Source organism: Macrotis lagotis, chromosome 1 (genome assembly GCF_037893015.1).
Source record: "Macrotis lagotis isolate mMagLag1 chromosome 1, bilby.v1.9.chrom.fasta, whole genome shotgun sequence".
NCBI classification, from domain to species: domain Eukaryota; kingdom Metazoa; phylum Chordata; class Mammalia; order Peramelemorphia; family Peramelidae; genus Macrotis; species Macrotis lagotis.
This window is the reverse complement of record NC_133658.1, coordinates 402,660,606-402,679,158: the sequence shown is the minus strand read 5'-3', so window position 1 is coordinate 402,679,158 and position 18,553 is coordinate 402,660,606. Positions and strand designations below refer to the sequence as shown.

At 34.5% G+C, this 18,553-nt stretch overlaps 1 protein-coding gene and 1 non-coding gene across 2 annotated transcripts in view; one reads left to right on the top strand and one right to left on the bottom strand.

The window, feature by feature from the left end:
* Positions 1-18,553, top strand: part of LOC141506158 (serine/threonine-protein kinase 32A) — a 150,822-nt gene that overhangs the window by 58,716 nt on the left and 73,553 nt on the right. Inside the window, exon 5 of the mRNA XM_074212669.1 lies at positions 10,435-10,608. Within this exon, the coding sequence (XP_074068770.1) occupies positions 10,435-10,608 (174 nt within the window). The remainder of the gene's footprint in view (positions 1-10,434; positions 10,609-18,553) is intronic.
* LOC141510773 (U6atac minor spliceosomal RNA) lies at positions 9,081-9,211 on the bottom strand. The gene has a single exon (XR_012475178.1). It is a non-coding gene; the product is annotated as a U6atac minor spliceosomal RNA (small nuclear RNA).

Genomic DNA, 18,553 nt, shown 5'->3' with positions numbered 1-18,553 from the left:
TAGTTTTATTGACTAATATTTTCCCCCTTTCCATTTACCTTTTTACATATCTCTTGAAGCTTATATTTCAAGATCATTTTTTTCTGTTTAGTTATAGTCTTTTTAACAAGTGAGTTTGAAAGTCTGCTATTTCATTGAATGTCTATCTTTTCCACTGTAAGAATATTCTGAATTATGCTGGGTAGTTTATTTTTATTGTAATCCAAGCTCCTTTACTCTCTGGAATATCATATTCCAGGCCCTCTGATCCTTTAATGTTGAAGTTGATAAACCTGTATAATCCTGATTGTTTTTGACTGCTTGGGGTATTTTCTTCTTTAGCTGAAAATTCTGAAATTTAGCTATAATATTCTTTGGAGCTTTTATTTCTGGGGTAATTGATGGATTCTTTCAAGAATTATTATTTCTTCTTTCTAGGCTATTAGGGCAGTTTTCCGTGTTAATTTCCTGCAAAATAATTGTCCAAGTTATTTTTCTGATTGTGACTTTCAGGTTAAGTTGTAATCTCCTAGATCTGTTTTCCAGATCAGTCATTTTTCCTAAGAGGCATTTTATTTTTTCTTCTATTTTTTTTCAGTTTTTTGGTTTTGTTTGATGGAGTCTTGGTGTCTCATAGATCCATTAGTATCCATTTGTCCAATTTCAATTTTTAGGGTTTTATTTTTTTAGTTATCTTGTGTCTTTCCTTTTCCAGTTGGTTTAATTTTAGTTTTCAATTAGCTACATTCCTTTTCCAGTTGGACATTTTTATTTTTAAAGGAGTTGATTTCTTTTTCCATTTGGCCAGTTTTACTTTTAAAAGTATTTCTTTCTTCAGTCAGTTTTTCATAATTCTCCTGCATGACTCTCATTTCTTTTCTCAATTTTTCTTCTTCCTCTTTTCTTTGGTTTTTTAAAAAAAATTTTAAGCTCTTCCAAGAGGCTTTTGGAATTCGAGACCAATTTATAAACCCCTTTGAGGCTTCACCTATAGGCATTTTATCACTGCTTTTTTTTTCTGTGATAACGTTTTAATTGCCCTTATCACAATAGTAGGTTGTTATGGTTAATGCATTACTGGGGTTGTTTTTTTTTTGGTTGTTTTGTTTTGATTTTGCTCATTTTGATAGTTGAGCTTTGCTTCTGGGGCACAGGGTGTATCGTCCCCTTTTTCTGGAGGCTGGGATCTGTTCCGTAACCTACTGCTTGCCTAGGCTATTGCCTGTGCTTTTGTTGAAAGTGATTTATTCCCTGCTTTAGGGTTGCCCAACCCAACCTGCCTATGGCATCAGCATTCCCAGAGCTTGAACTTTGTCTTCTAAGCTAGGGTTGGGACCCTCACAGCTGGCCTGCTGTACCACTGACTTACTGAGCCTAGATGTCAGCTATTCAGTGACTAAGAGCCTCCTGTTGGCTTTCCAGCTCTCCCAAATATACTGGGCTAAAGTTCCCCTTTTATCCATATGAGACAGACCTTTAGTGACATTCCTCTATGGTATCTTGAGTTGAGAACTTGTTTCACTATTTTGGGGATTTCTGTCCTCATTACTTTCTATATATCCTCATATTTATTTGTATATTTCTTATTTGTTATTTCTTACCAGGAAACCATATTCCACTATATTCTTTTATCACAATTTCTTGTCATTCTTGATTTTTGGACTTACGGAAATTTCTAAGATTTTTGCTAGTATGGGTAAAGTTGCCAAGAATATTTTTACAGTTAGCATTTTCCCCTGTCAAAGTCATTCTAAGGAGATAGTCCTAGTAGGGAAATCATCAAATGAAAAGGTAAGAACAGCTTTTTGCACTTATAGAAAATTTTTACATTGTTCTGAGAAAAGATTGCAGCAATTCACAGCTCCAACAATGGAATAGCCTGTTTATTTTTACACAAACCTGTCAGTGTGAAGTTTTATCCTTCTAACTACTTTTCCTAAATTAATTCCTAGTAAGTAATATCTTGGAGATGTATTTATAATTATATGGATCATTATGAAGTTTAAAAAGTTTTCAATTGAGTGTTGGTTTTTTTCTTTTTTTCAAGGACTGCCAGGTCATATCCACTTATTTCTTGAAAAATGAATATTACTGTCCTGTAAATTTGTGACAATACCTCAAAGATTCTGGATGCCACTTTTATTAGAAATATTTGTAGGGGCGGCTAGGTGGCGTAGTGGATAAAGCACCAGCCCTGGAGTCAGGAGTACCTGGGTTCAAATCCGGTCTCAGACACTTAATAATTACCTAGCTGTGTGGCCTTGGGCAAGCCACTTAACCCCATTTGCCTTGCAAAAATCCCAAAAAAAGAAAAAAAAAAGAAATATTTGTAGAAAAGATTTTTCCCAAGCTGTTTTTTTTCCATCTTTTTATTCTAATTGGCTAATTTTTCTTTGCTATACAAAATTTATTTATTTTCATATAACCACATCCAACTATTTTCTCATATATTTTCTTCTGTTTGTGGACAGATAAAGATTTCTTCATAGCCCAGAGTTGTTATGGGTTCCATTTTTCCTAAATTTTATTGCATTTCTTCTATTTAGATCATTTGTCCACTTAGAATTTATTATAGTATTGATATAATGATTCTTGTTTGATGATTTGAGATATATATATGTGCACATACATATATATATATATATATATATATATATATATATATATTATATATATACATATATACTATTTCTGGGGGAAGCTAGGTGGTGCCATGAATAGAATACTGATCTTGAATTCAGGAGGATGGGAATTTGAATCTGGTCTCAGATACTTGCCACTTACTATTGTGTATCCTTGGACAAGTCACTTAACCCTCATTGCCTCACATCCAGGGCCATCTCCAATCATCCTGATTCATATCTGGCCACTGGACCCAGATGGCTCTGGAGGAGAAAATGAGACTGATGACTTAACAGAGGACCCCATTCACTCCAAAAAAAAATCCAATTCATGTGCTTGTCAAGGCATCACCTCCCTGATGTTATGGTCTTCTTCTAAAATGAAGGGACAAACATTATTATTATTATTATTATTATTATTATTATTATTATTATTATTATTATATCTTGTTTCTTACCAGACTGTGATACAGTTTTCTAAACTATTTCAAACTGTCTCATGAATGGCTCTCTTCATTGTGTTTTATGATATTGGAGCTATCAAATGCCAGCCTATTTTAGGTCTTTATGCCTCCTGGATCAGGATGGTGTCAAAATTAAATAGAAATAAGACTACTAAGCAAAGGATCCTGTGGAGCATATAGACTTAGAAAACCACATATTAACATTAGTTATGTTTTATTGTATTTTTATTTATTTTGTTAAATTTTTCCCAACTCCATTTTAATTCTATTCAGGCCACACTAGGGAATATTTTTTATTGCATCAGTTTGTTACCTGCCCTTTATTACCTTTAATATCACATTGTTCTAATATACTTTATCTAGTACCAACTTTTTTTTTGGTTTTTGCAAGGCAGTGGGGTTAAGTGACTTGCCCAGCATCACACAGCTAAGTAAGTATTGTGTCTGAGACTGGATTTGAACTGACTCCAGGGCCAGTGCTCTGTGTACTGTGCCTCCTGGCAATCCCTTATTATTCTCTTTGTATTCATTCTATATATACTTATACATACCTTCCCCTTTCAAAGATATGTTCCTATAACACCTTAAACAACACCAGGCACAAAGCTGGTACTATTGTGATTGAATTCTCGTAATACAAGTAATCTTCCCTCCTGCCTTTTTTTTGAGAATTACATAAAAATATTGATGATTTTTATGGGTTTCACAGAATCATAAAATTTGAGTATTGAAAGGGACCTCAGAAGCCACCTAGTCTAACTCATACATTAAGCTAGTCCTCACTATTGACAAACCTGATAAATGATAGTTCAGTCCCTACTTGAAGGCTTACAAATAGAATTAGTTTCTTCTTTCAGATAGGTAGTATGACATCATGAATAACATATTGAACCAGGAGTGAAGAAGAGCCAGATTTAGGTCTTGCAGCAGATACCTATGTAACTCTAGACAAGTCCCGTAACCTACCTGTGCCTCAGTTTCTTCATCTATAAAATGGGAGAGGGGTGAATTGATGACTTTTGACTTGCCTTCTATATCTAATCTATATTTGTTTTCTTGCTGATTCCATTTATTATTCTGATTATTATATTTTCTGAATCACTAGAATTTTCTGAATATACCTTCATAGTTCCATATACAGATATTTTAACCTCATCTATGACTATATATATTTATATGTTCCTTATATTTGTTTTCTTATCTTATTGCACCAACTAGCATTTCTTTTTTTTAAATTTTTATTTATTTAAGGCAATGGGGTTAAGTGACTTGCCCAAGATCACATAACTAAGCAATTATTAAGTGTCTGAGGCTGAATTTGAACTCATCCTTCTGATTCCAGTGTTCTGTCCACTGCACCACCTAGCTGCCCCATAACTAGAATTTCTTAAAAAGAAAATCCAAGGGCACCTAGGTGGTACAGTAGATAGACCACCAGCCCTGGAGTCAGGAGAACCTGACTTCAAATAAGCCTTAGACACTTAAAAATAACCTAGCTGTGTGACCTTGGGCAAGTCACTTAACCCCATTGCCTTGTATAAAAATTCAAATAGTATTGCAGAGTGTATAGTCCTACCCTGTTTTATAGTAGGAAAAATCTTTTTCCACTACTTACATATAAATACTTTTTATTGTGTTTAAAAAAAATTCTTATATTCTAATTTTTAAAAAACACAAGTTCTTTCCTATTAAAAAATACAGAAAGTACAGGCTACCAAAGCTATTTGCTGTGTCTATTTATATAATCATATGATTGTTTATGTTGTCTGTTTTTTCTTCTTGGTGATATGATGTTCAAATGTTTTTAAGGTTGAATCTTGTTGAGTTCAGATTATCTGTGATAAAATGTGGAACCATCTCTGAGAACAACCATATCATATCATCTTAGTTTTTTTGAAGTTTTGGTAGCCTCTAATAGAGTTGACCTTGAAAAATTCATTCATCAACAGGAATAGAGAGTTGGCCCTTTTGCAATAATTCAACTTCTTCACTTAAATGAAACTACAATGCATTTCAGCTTCTTCTTGGAGCTTCCTCTTGGGACCTCTTAACACAAAAGCTGATATTTCCTTCAAGGCATTTAAGAACTTGCTATGAACACTTCTAGCTCATACTCTGAGAAATCTTGATTTCTTTTCCATAAAATTATTCTTGCCTGTAAATACTCCCCACAAATCCCACGAACAAAATTAGCTCCACGTAAAGGTACCATCAGAGTGAAAGCACATACAAGTGAGTAAAAGTATACTCATGAGGATATTTATGTTACTCTCCCATGCCTACTATTTATGAAGACTAACTTTAAATAATCAAAATTTGAATATAAGCCCAGAATATTTTAGCATGTAAACTACACTGTCATTTAAAATTTGTAATTATCTTCAAAAGGATTGATATTACAAAATAACAGTACTTTCTTACAAAGAAGCTTATCTACTTGAATAATATAGCTATTATGCATTGACATGCCCCATTGGGGAAATAATACCACCATCTCTATTGCCCTTTTCACTCATGCCATCTCCAATATGAATAATTTTCATTTGTGTCAAACTTTTCTGGTCTCACATATTCACTAGCTGTGCAACCCTGGGAAAGTTACTTAACCCTGTGTGCCTCAGTTTCCTCAACTGCAAATTGAACTGGAGAAGGAATGGCAAACCATTACAGTATCTCTGCCAAGAAAATTCCAAATGGGGTCATGAAAAATCAGATATGACTAAACAAAAACACAGTGAATCTTATTTAATATTGCAGGAAAAAGCTGCTGCCTATCAGTATTCAAGTATCCTTCCACAGGGGATGCCAGCATTGTAAAAGTGGGAATAGGCTGGACTGCATTCAGTTGTTAACCTTTTTGTTTTCACAGATAGCCTTTTGTTATCACAGATGCCAAGACGTCTGTGTCACAGACGCCTTGGCAGGCTGAAGAAGCCTGTGAATTCCACATAAAATACATTGTATTACAAAGGAAACCAAATGTTAGGGGTTTTTTTTAAGTGATTATTTTCTTCCCCAAGTTCATGGACCCCATCTGTTGATCCCTTGGGAGTTTGTGAACTTCAAATTAAGAAACCCTTCAAGGATCTCTAAGGACCCCTTCAATTTTAAGATTCTCAGATTTGGAACTATACCCAACTAATATCCATAGAAATTGACTCTCTTGGGAGAAATGAGTACTAGTGACTTTTTCATGGTATCAGCTTGGCGTAGCAATGTTACCAACTTAGAAATAATTTATTATTAATAATCCTCATAGCAGTTCTATGGTGCTTTAATGTTTTATTGTGAGGATAAAATTAGATAAGGCTAAGAAGTCCCTGACATAGTAAGCACTATATGAATGTTACCTATTATTTATTATTATTTATTATTATTATTATTATTATTATTATTATTAATCTCAGCTTATTCTCACAACAACCCTAGGAGATAGATGCTATTATTCCCATTTTATAGAAGAGGAAATTGAGGTAGATAAAAGTTCAGTAGTCTGCCTAGTCACAATGCTAGTGCCAATACTAGATTTGAACTCAGCTTTTCCTTATTCCAAGTTCAGTGCTCTACTCCACTACCTTGTGGATTTGTGATCTAATTAATATGAGCTCTCTAATTGTTTAGACCATATTTCACCAACTCTTTCTTTTCCTGTATAATTCAGTCCATATCTTTCCTCAGAGTAGATCTCCTCAGAACTCCAAAAACTTGAGCTCTTTTAATGAATTAATATTTGCAAACTGTTTCACAAATCTTAAAGCACTGATGAATGCTGTTATTGTTATTATTTTTATAATGTTTAATAGACACCAATGTAACACTTGGGCTGTTTATTTTTCTCTCTCTCTTGCTACACTACCACTGTACTCCAATTTTCCATCATTTATTATATCACCCATACAAATAATCATTGATAATATGGTAAATTACCTATCACTTTCATGTATCTTAAAATAAGGTCCCTGTCTTTTGAATTTTCACTATTCTTAATTCTATATCACCCTAAACCACTATACACTATATCTAGAATCCCTGTTGTTAGAAACCCCAATGAGAAATAAATAAATAAATAAGGATAGGTTCTTTAATTTTACATTGTTATAGAAATGGGGGAATCAGCAGGTCTACAAAAATGGTTAAATAGAAGACAAAGACCCCTTTTTTTCCTAAGGAGCATGTGGATAAAAAATATAAGCCTGGGAAATGAACTTAAAGATTTTAATAGTGTTACATTATGTCTGAATGCTTGGTTAGGAATTGTCTTAATATATACAATACCACTGCCATAGTCACACAAACGTGCGCACACACACACACACACACACACACACACACACTTATCCATCCTCCCCCCCACAACATACACTCCCTGTCTCATTATCATTGCCTTCCAGGAGTTGAGAATATGAGACTAGTGATTTCAATCCTGTTATATGCAAGCACTTCAGACTAGAGAAGACCTTAAGTGGATTCATGAATAAGTAAATATTTACTCATACTATATACTAGGAGTCCATTCTTCTCTTACCTGGCATTATCCTCTTCCTCTATATCAGCAGTTCCCAAAGGATATTCTTCAGACCTTTAGGGACATCCAATACTTTTTAAGGGATTCCACAAAATTTTTCCATAATAATACTAAGATGTTATTTTTATGACCCTCGTACTTCTTTAAGAATATAAAGAAATTCTGAGACCAAAAAGGTTGAGAACAACTGACTTACATGATCAATCTCTGTAGGCCTGAACACTTCATTATAGAGATTTTAACTTATTTTCAAGTCTAGATAAAAGTACTTTGGCCTTGACTTCCTTGCTCTACCTTATGTCCTTCCCTAGATCTTTGTTACAGAGAAGCAATGCCCTAATTTAAAGACCTTTCCCTTCCTAGATGTGTGAAGAACAATGAAAGAAGAAAATCCTGAATAGAAACTAGCCAATACTTGCTTGCTTTTTTTTTTTTGTCTTTGCTGGTACTTGCCACAGTTCCAAATGAGCCAAAATGGAGATGGTAGAAGTGAAATGTTCAATCTTGGTCAAGGTGCAATTTTCAGGCATCTGTTTTACCTATTTATAGTGATGATAATGGTAATGATGATTATTTTCCACCTTGCAGATTTCCTGGCATTTTTATATACATGATATCATATGATCCTTACAACAGCTTTGTAAGATATTATTGTCTTCATTTTAAAAATCATCTTGTGTGTCTTAAAAGTTTCTACAAGAAAGTAAGCTAGTGTAGTGTGTAGGCAAAATTGACAAGTAGTTGTGACCTCTTTCATTATCTACCTTTATTATCCCTTCCTTTTGCCAAGACAAAATTCCTTCTACTTCTTTTTTCCCAGAGTGATTAAATTTTTTTTATTAAGATATCTTAATAAAATAGCATACTTTTCTCAAAGTGGAAGAGAGGGGCGAGTTTCTTTAAGGTTATATCTGATTGTGGCATTTTAGATCTAGAAGGGATCTTTTGGATACAACACCATCATTTTGTGGGTTAGGAAACTGAGGTCTGAAGAGGAGAGATAATATGCTAAAAGTTTTAGGAGTCTCCTTAATCTTACTCTGGGATTCTTTCTGCTACAACCCTCAGAACCTCCAATTAGGAATTCTTAATCAGTTTGAGGTTTCCCTTAGCTGCAACAAATCTATGTATATGTTTTAGGAAAAGAACCATACCACAAAGATTCCATTTAAGATACTAATGCATGAACTGCACAGATTCACAGGTTTATGAGTCAACATAAATGAAATATTTGGTATGAGACAATCTTAATCACTTAGATCAGAAGTGACAAACATGAAGCAGGCAACTTTGGGGCTCAATCAGATAAAAATTGAGGAATATTCAATAAAATAAATAAAAGTACAATGGAACATAAATAATGTTAACACTTGGTTTTCTTAGTCAATATGTTTCCTATAGGTATCCTTATGGATGGCTTAGTGGCCCCTGTTCCTATTTAAGTTTGATATCACTGATCAAGACACATATTCCTTAGCCATATTCCTAGTGAAATAAAAATAATTATAGAACAATAAAATATATTGTGATGCCAAAAATACATATTTGAATCAGAAAACCAAGATTCATATTCCATCTTTTGCTCAGGGCACTTGCTTGACCTCTCTCCTCTCAATTGTCTCATCTACAAAATGAGATTGAAAGATACAGCCTCTAAAGTTTCCTTCCACTCCTAAATCCATGAGTTTATGAGTATATGAGCTGAGGCAAGTCTTTTGGAAGCAAACATTGCTTCTTAGTATATTATCAGAATTTAAAAGGCAGCTTGCCTATTAATCAACAAACTAGCTTTTTTTCAAGTAATAAATTGTGCAAAAAGATTTTGGAGGGAAGTGTGTGCTATATCAAAAGTGACTTAATTAATTTTTTTAAAAAAACCAAACATTACATCTTGGGGAAAGTAGTATAAACAGCTTGGCAAACAGTGTTGCATTCTCAATGTTTAATCCCTTGATATTTATATAGTATTTTATGATGCTTTTACAAACATTATGAGTTCCTTAATATTTATATAACATTTTATGATGCTTTCACAGTCATTATGAGGAGGCGGTATAGTTTCATGAAAAGGAAAATAGATTTGTATTAGGAATTCTAGTAGCTCAGTGTCATAGCTTGAGTTTCAGGGGATCTTTAACACATACCCCTTTTTCCCCATTTGAAAGTTGAGGAAAAGAGAGAGTCTAATTGACTTACCCAAAGTCATGCAGGCAAGTAGTCAGAATTTGAACTCAGATTCTCCTATTCCAAATCCCTCACTCTTTCCATTGTACCCTATTTTCTCCTAAAATTATAAGGATCTGGTCCCTGGTTCTGCTACATAGTAATTGTCTGACCTTTAACAAATCATTTACTCTTTGGGGGTTTTAATTTCCTCATCTCTAAAATTAAGAAGTTGGGCTAAATAATCTTTGAGTTCTAAATATAGGATGCTATAAATTCGAAAATGGGAAATTTGCAATAGATGTTCTCTAAGGTTTCTTCCAACTCTAAATTCTATTTTCTTAGATGTATCTCACCATTAACTTTGTGTTATAGCTAGATATGACTGCCCCCAATTTACAGGTGAAGAAACTGATGCCCAAAGGGATTAAATGACTTGTAGTCACATAGAAAAAGCCAGGAATGGAATCCAGGTGCCTCCATTGCTAGTATAAATCATATATATATATACATCTATCTAGTTTTTGATGAAAACTTTCCATCCAGACAGTTCTAATTCTTTCAGGATATGTCTAAACATGGCATTGCTAATTACCTAAGTGCTGTCTTCGACTGAGCAATTTGTTACTTGCTGATCTGTCAAGTCACTTAACTTATGTCTGTGGGATGTGTGCTGTTACAGGTACTCCTTTCAAGACGAGGAAGACATGTTTATGGTGGTAGATCTCCTGCTGGGTGGTGATCTTCGTTTTCACCTGCAACAGAATGTCCGGTTCCAAGAAGACACTGTGAAGCTCTTTATCTGTGAACTCTCCATGGCATTGGACTACCTCCAGAGTCAGCGCATCATCCATAGGTCAGTTGGGTACTAGTTCTGAGACTTATTTCAGTATAGTGTTATTCAGAATTAGGAGGATCTGAGTATTATGTCTGAATATCTCTTAAGAAGCCACAGGATACCTGATGTTGTTGAGATACTACACTGAACTCAGCAACCCTATTATCCAAGATGACTCTGCTGGGTCTTAGCAATGTCAGTGAATGCCACTGGCAGACCTAAGGAACAGAAAAAGGAGAAGTCAAGAAAGGAAGAAAGAAAAGAAAATATGGAGTGGGGGAAAAAAGAAAAGCCTTTTTAAAAAATACAATTGAAAATTATTCTAAAATTAAAGCATAATCAGTATTTAATTTTTATAAAAGAAACAGAAATGGGAGAGAGAAGGAGGAGACAGGAGAGAGAGAGAGAGAGAGAGAGAGAGAGAGAGAGAGAGAGAGAGAGAGAGATTTAAAGTTTTATAAAATACATAATCGATATTTCATTTTGATAAATAAGAAATAGAAAAGAAAGAAAATAGAGGAAAGGGACAAAGGGAGAGAAAAGAAAATCTTAAGTTTAAAAAATGTCATTTGTGAATTATTCTAAAACAGAAGTGTTTAATCTGTATTTCATATTGTTAGGGGAAAAGGGAGTGGATAAGAGAGGACAGAGGAGGAAAGAAAAAGAAAAAGATTTATATAGTAAACATTAATAGCAACTTTGTGTGATGATCCATGTGTGATGAACTATGATGGACTCAACTCCTCTCAGCAGTTCAGTGATCAAGGACAATTCTAAAAGACTTATGATGGAAGATGCCATCCACATCCAGAGAAGTCAGAATGGAGACCAAAGCATACTATTTTCACTATTTAAAACTTGTTTTATATTTTTTTTCATGGTTTTCCCCCCCTTTAAGTCTGATTCTTCATTCATAACATGATCAATATGGAAATATGTTAAATATGATTGCACATATATAACCTATACCAGACTATTTGCTTGTCAGTTGGAGGGGGAAGGGGAGGGAAGGAAAGGGAGAGAGATAGAAAATTGCGGAACTTAACCCCCTAAAAATGAATATTGAAAACTTTCTTTGTGGGGCAGCTAGGTGGTGTAGTGGATAAAGCACTGGCCCTAGAGTCAGGAGTACCTGGGTTCAAATCCGGTCTCAGACACTTAATAATTACCTAGTTGTGTGGCCTTGGGCAAGCCACTTAACACCGTTTGCCTTGCAAAAACCTAAAAAAAAAAAAAACTAAGAAAAAAAAACTAAGAGAACTTTCTTTGCATATAATTGGAAAAAACATAAAAGAGAAGTTTGTAAGTCAAGGAGTGGTAGAATGCCAGTATTTGAAGTGGCCACATAAGTTAATCATTCATGTTTTATGCTATAAAAATAGCATAGGGCAAATAAAAGTCCTATACTCTTATCCCCACTGAAGATCACAAACCAATATTAACATAAGATAGTCTATTAAGCATTGTTATCTAAGGATCTAATATTATTTAAATAACTCATTTGCCTACGTTTTCATTTGAACCTTGCAACAGGCTTATGGAGTTACTTGGGGAGTACAATTATTACTATCCATGTTTTACAAATGAGGATCCTGGAGACCTGAGAGACTAAGCAAGTTATCCATTATCTCACAGCTACTAAGTATCTAAAACAGAATTGACTTCTACCTCTTAGTTTTACTAAAGAGTCAGGACTATACACAGCCTCTCCTAAAAAGTACTAAGACGAATACATCATATTGAAAAACATTAGTAACTGAATTATTAAATAAAAGAAGTCCACAAATTTTGCCCCTTTGCTTAAATCACCTAGTATTTTGGTTAAAGAACTTGAAGTCAATTTCTTTATCTCCTGTGGTCACCATTTTTCCTTTTAGAAAATTGTAAAGCAGTCATTTAAATAAAGTCAACAAAGGGCAGAATCCTTAAATAATTATATACTATCATTTCCATTCCATACAAATTATATTAACATATAGAAAGTCCCAGCCCTCAGAAATGGAGACTTGCACATTTGCTAAGTTAATCAGTAGAAACTGGGACTGAGAAAAGGCAGCACTGGTATTTCTCACAACAATCTGTGAAGTATTTCAAGTGTTATAATACTCATATGGTGAGTGAGGGAGACTGAGTCAGACAAGTGATTAAATAACCTGCCTACAGTCTCACAGGGAAGTAAGTGACTGAGGCAGTTCTCAGACCCAAACTTCTGACTCTCTAACCAATCCTCTTTCCAGTTTTCTTCATTATTTTTCCCCTTGGGAAATAGGAACTTTCATACCTGGTATTGTCACAATAGTTACATGACTATAGTTATAGTCACAATAACATAATAGTTACATAACTAATACTAACATCACCTTAAATCTGACCTCTGTTTTGACTGTTTCTTCTGAATGGCAGCAGCTGGTTGAAAAACAGCCTTTTGTCAGGAAGGTTCTTTTAATCTTCTAGAATTTGCCCCCAACTGGCTTTTCTCTCATTCATCATCCCAAGAAAATTGCCAACTACATTCTGGAGTTTTGGTTGCTGACAATGTAGAAATCAGGAAAGACAGATCATTTTGTGATTCTGGCACTGCCTCAAAACACCTTTTAAATCTTTTTTCCCTTTTCTTTATAACACAGAACCTATTTTCATTTAGGTTCTATACACATTCTCTCTATCTTTGTCTCTCTCCATCCCTCTCTTTGTTCCCCCCCTTCTCTCTCTCTCTCTCTCTCTCTCTCTCTCTCTCTCTCTCTCTCTCTCTCTCTCTCTCTCTCTCTCTCTCTCTCTTTGTCTGATTCTATCTCTCTGTCTCTGTCTTTATGTTTCTCATTTTCTCTCCCCTCTCCCCCTCTGCCCACCTCCCCTCCCTGCCTGCCTCAACTTGTCTATTCTTTCCTTTCAAATCATGGCAAATATTTCTTGAATGTTTACTATGTGTTTTGCATTATGCTCAGTGATGGGGCACAAAGTTCATGAGGGCAATGAGTTTCACTGCTCTGGAGGAGCTTTATTTATCTCTTTTTCTATTTATCTACCCATCTACCCACTAACCCATCTTTCTATCTATCTATCTATTTATCACCAATCTATCTACCTATCTTTCTATTTATCTACCAATCTCTGTGTCTATCTACCTATTTATCTACCCATCTATCTATCTATCATCTATCTATCTATATCTACCTATCTTTCTATTTATCTACACATCTTTCTAACTATCTATCTATCCATATATATATATATATATATATGTATATATATATATATATATATATATATATATATATATATATAATCTCTCTGACTTGGTTTCATTCTCTCCTTTTTGTCCATGTCCTTCCAACCTAATCCTTTAACCCAATGGGTTAACCTTTGCTGACCATCTCCCACCACAGGAGTCTCTGCCCCCTCACATTGGTCTCCTAGTTTCAAGTTTCCTTTAAGTTTTGGCTCAAATTCCACCATCTGTTCCTTGGGTCCTTCCTTTATCTACCTTACATATACCTAGCTATTCACATGATCTTTTTCCTCCATCATAATGTCAGTTTTTTTAGGGAAAGGGCTGTTTTTGCCATATATATATATATATATATATATATATATATATATGTATATGTATATATCTTATCAAAGTGCCTAACTTAAAAAATACTTGTTGACTGCAAAAGCAAAAGAATGAGTATATTTAGTGTTTTAAATCTTCATCCCTTCTCTATCCCTCAGTCTATTAAAATTGATGTTAATTTCCAATTCATTTGTGTTGAATTTTCTTACAATGAAATACTTCATGTAGTTGACTTGTGTGAGCAGAGTTTTCTACTAGGAACTATAGATATAAAGAAAGGGAGCTATCTATGGCCCTATCCTCAAGGAATTTATAATGCAGTACAATAATTTGAGATTATATATTTATCTGAGGTTGTATAATGAATAAGTTAACCTGGACAGAAGCTATGGCAGCTTTGCCACCGACTTGTGTGATCTTAGGCAATTCACAAAATTTCTCTGCATTTCACTTTGATCATCTGTGAAATATGAGGATTGGGGTGGCTAGGTGGAGCAGTGGATAGAGCACCGGCCTTGGAGTCAGGAGTACCTGAGTTCAAATACAGCCTCAGACACTTAATAATTACCTAGCTGTGTGGTCCTTGGGCAAGCCACTTAACCCCATTTGCCTTGCAAAAACCTAAAAAAAAAAGGAAGCAATATGATTGATTCCCCTCAGAGTTCCCATCTAGTCTAAATCCTATCAGTTATATATGGAAGAAAAGTTAAATATATGGAAATGAATATAGGGTTCACTAAACTGTACATAAGAATGCCTATGGGCTTAGAAAACCACGCATTTATATATTTCTTTTTTATTACAATATCCACTTATTAAAATCAGATAGGAACTATGTTTTAATCTGCTTCCAACTGTAATCCCAACTGTTTGGGCCACCTATTTGACATCTCTGCTGTAGGAATTTTGAAAAGAAAGAGATCAATTATAATGTTAAAGGAGTAGGGCAGCTAGGTGGCGCAGTGGATAGAGCACTGGCCCTGGAGTCAGGAGTACCTGAGTTCAAATCCGGCCTCAGACACTTAATAATTACCTAGCTGTGTGGTCTTGGGCAAGCCACTTAACCCCATTGCCTTGCAAAAAAAGAAAAAGAAAAAAATTATTAAAGGAGTAGTCAAGGTGGCATGTCATAGTAGAAATAAGTTTAGGATCTCTTACCATTTTTGCTTCTTATTGCTACATGACCCTGATTCAATAATTTTATGTCTTTGGAACTCAGTTTCCTCACTTGTAAAGTGACAAAATTGGAATGGATGCTCACCACTATCACTTTATTTTATGTAAGGCAATAATCAATAGAAGGGAGTTCCTCAAATCTAGATTTTTTCCTTTCTTTAATCTTTCTGAAGACCATGGTGAAGGGGGATATATAAAAACTTCCGAATTTTTTCTTAGTTTTATATTCTTGTGAAATTCTTTTTCTTATTTCTTATTTCAAGATATTCAGTAAGTCAAAATATTTCAAAGTTGCTCTTCAGTAAGTATTGAAGGACAGAATGAATTTCCAATGTTTCCACTAGGACTTTCCCTTTTTTCTACTTTATTTCAGCTAAAGAGATGGAAATTTAGAAAAAGTTTTTGTCTTGACCAAAAATAAAAACCTGAAGAATAACAAAACTAATTACAATCACTCCCTTGAGAGTACTCCTGTCTGATATGTGGATCACAATGATCTCTCTGAAGAATGATTTTGGGAAAATTAATTACCACAGTTAAATGTTAATGATTAAATTTCTATTAGTGTCTTCATGTCCAATTTTGAGGAAATTCAATGGGTAATTTGGATATATGGGATGAACATCAAACATTAAATGTATCAAAATCACATCCCAATGGATGCTTGATATTTTTTTCTCTCCAAGAAGCACTTGATACTAATAAAGTTGTAATTTTCTGCTTTTTCAATTCCTGTGTGAGCAATAAAATCTTATTAGACAATTTATGCAAATAATTGTAACAGATAATAACATTGTAGAAAGCTCATTTGAAATTGAAACAAAAAAAGAAATAGAAATAGAAAGTCTGAAGAAATATAGTTAGTAACTTTCAAAAAAAAAGAGATAGTGTTCCACCTTTTGATAACCACTTTTTCTTCCTGGAAGCAGTAAGATTATGCTTGTAATGTTGTCACATTAATTCTGTCTAGGTTTTCTGAATGATGCAAACAAAGCCTCCTTCTGAGTGAGAAATGGAAAAGAAGAGTCTTTCCTATGAGACTCTTAAGACAAGTCTGACATGGGCAGTCACTGGAAAGTTATTTGACCGTTAAGCCTGCTTCCTCAGCTTCCTGATAATCCATCAAAATCTTTTAAAGGGACCCCAGAACCTTGAAATGATGCATTTCAATGTTTGAGCTTTAGCTATGTGAGAGGATAAGGCATAGTGACCAAACTCCCAGGTTAGAAAACTTCCTCTCCAAAAATGCACTTCAAATCTTTCTCTACAACTTAGAATTGCTGATGCAAATTTGCATCTTCTCTGGAACTTAACAGTCTTAGAGAATTGCTTGGTAAGAATAGTAAATTAACTAGGATTTAGTTTGTTATTTAATGATGATAGATGATTATTTATCCCTATATTATTTATCCCTATATTCTTCCCTTTCCCCCTTTGGAGATGGGGTTCCCTTCTTATACCTGGACTGGAAGTGTAGCAGCCACTCCCAGGTCTAGCACTATTGCTAAATGGATAGAAGCTATGACAGTCTCTGTTCAGAGGGTCACATTAACTTAAGTCTTCTTGTCTTGGTTCAGTGCTTTACCTAATAAGCCATGCTGCCTTATTGGTGGAAAGCAGGCAGAATTGTGAAGTGAGTGAAATGTCTATCACTATTGAGTCACCTTCTACCTTCCTTGAGGCCAGGGTCCTCTTGCCTGGCCCTTCCTGGAATACTATCTAAGAGTTTGTTTAAAACTTTTTCCAATTCACATCAATAAAATCTATCCCATTATCCTATTATTTTGCATTTGAAATTGGATTTGAGATTTGAGGGCCATAGATAGCTCCCTCTCTTTTTATCTATAATTCCTAGTAGAAAACTCTGCTCACACAAGTCAACTACATGAAGTATTTCATTGTAAGAAAATTCAACACAAATGAATTGGAAAGTTGTCTTGGGTGAAAATATGGGTGTTTCTGGCCAGCTTTTCCACATGTCATAGAATCTTAGAGATGTAGTCAACATCTGATCTCATTTTCACGTCCAAATACTAAACTGACCCACTTTTTTCTAGTTGCCCTTTCTATGGCATAATTTTATTCTTCCTATTCTTTGCATACATGAAACTAGCCCTTTGTGGAGAATAAAGTGGATGACTTCTAACATAGAAGGTTTGTATAACTGCATCATTTTCCCCACATTTTAACTGTTTGAGGCCTTATCCCCTAAGATAAGGTATAAAACAAAAAACTGAACAGATGGGATGATGTCATCAACTGAACAACCATTTGCAAATTCATTAGGCAGGATCACATTTAGACTTGTCAACTCAGCATCTCCTCCCCATTCAATTAAGGTCACTTTTTTTGTTATAGTCGTTTTTGCCTGTGAGTGAGAAGTTCGATGCTGAAGTTATGAATAAATTTTATGTTCAAATTCTATAGAAATTGAATTTCTAACCAAAACATTTTTTAAAAAAAATAACAAATTAGTAATTCTTGAGAATGCCCAGTACTGCAACTGGGAAAGCTAAGTTTGGTTGATTGATTGAACTCTGGAGTTTTGAGTTTCAATAGAAGTCAAGTTTCCTTCTAGGTGAGGCATCAATATGGTGAGCTCCCAGGAGCAAAGAATCAGCAGGCTGCCAAAACAGCAGTAGAGCTGAGCCTGTGGACAGCTGCTGTACAAATTAAGGAGGACCAATCTCCAAAGGGGGAAGAAGAAGAATATACAGTGCCTTATCTTAAGCTAACAAATAATCATCCATCATTATAAAATAACAAATTAGATCCCTGAAAATTTATTTGTTTATCTTAGCTAAATAGACTTTCTAGACATTTAATTTTATAAACAATATTTCCATATACCTTTTTTAATTGAAATTTTAACCACTGTAGATGGTGCTTGTGTTCACTTTGTATACTTTTTCTTTCTTCTGTTTTATTGTTACTTTCAGCTGACAATATTTGCCATCATTAGTGTGGCCGATGGACAAACCTAATCCCACTTTCGTGTGTCAGTCTTTCAAATACTTGAAGAGATTATGATCATGGTTCTCAAGTTTTCTCTTTTTCTAGATGACACATTCCATCTCATCCTACCCAATCCAATCCCATGCACATTTATCAAGTCCTTCCCAAGTACTGAATTAGGTACTGAGAATTAAAAGATAAAATGAAAAATAGTCTCTAACTTCACAGAGTACTCTCAGAGGAGGGAGGGAAGGGAAAATAATGTTTAAAAAGATA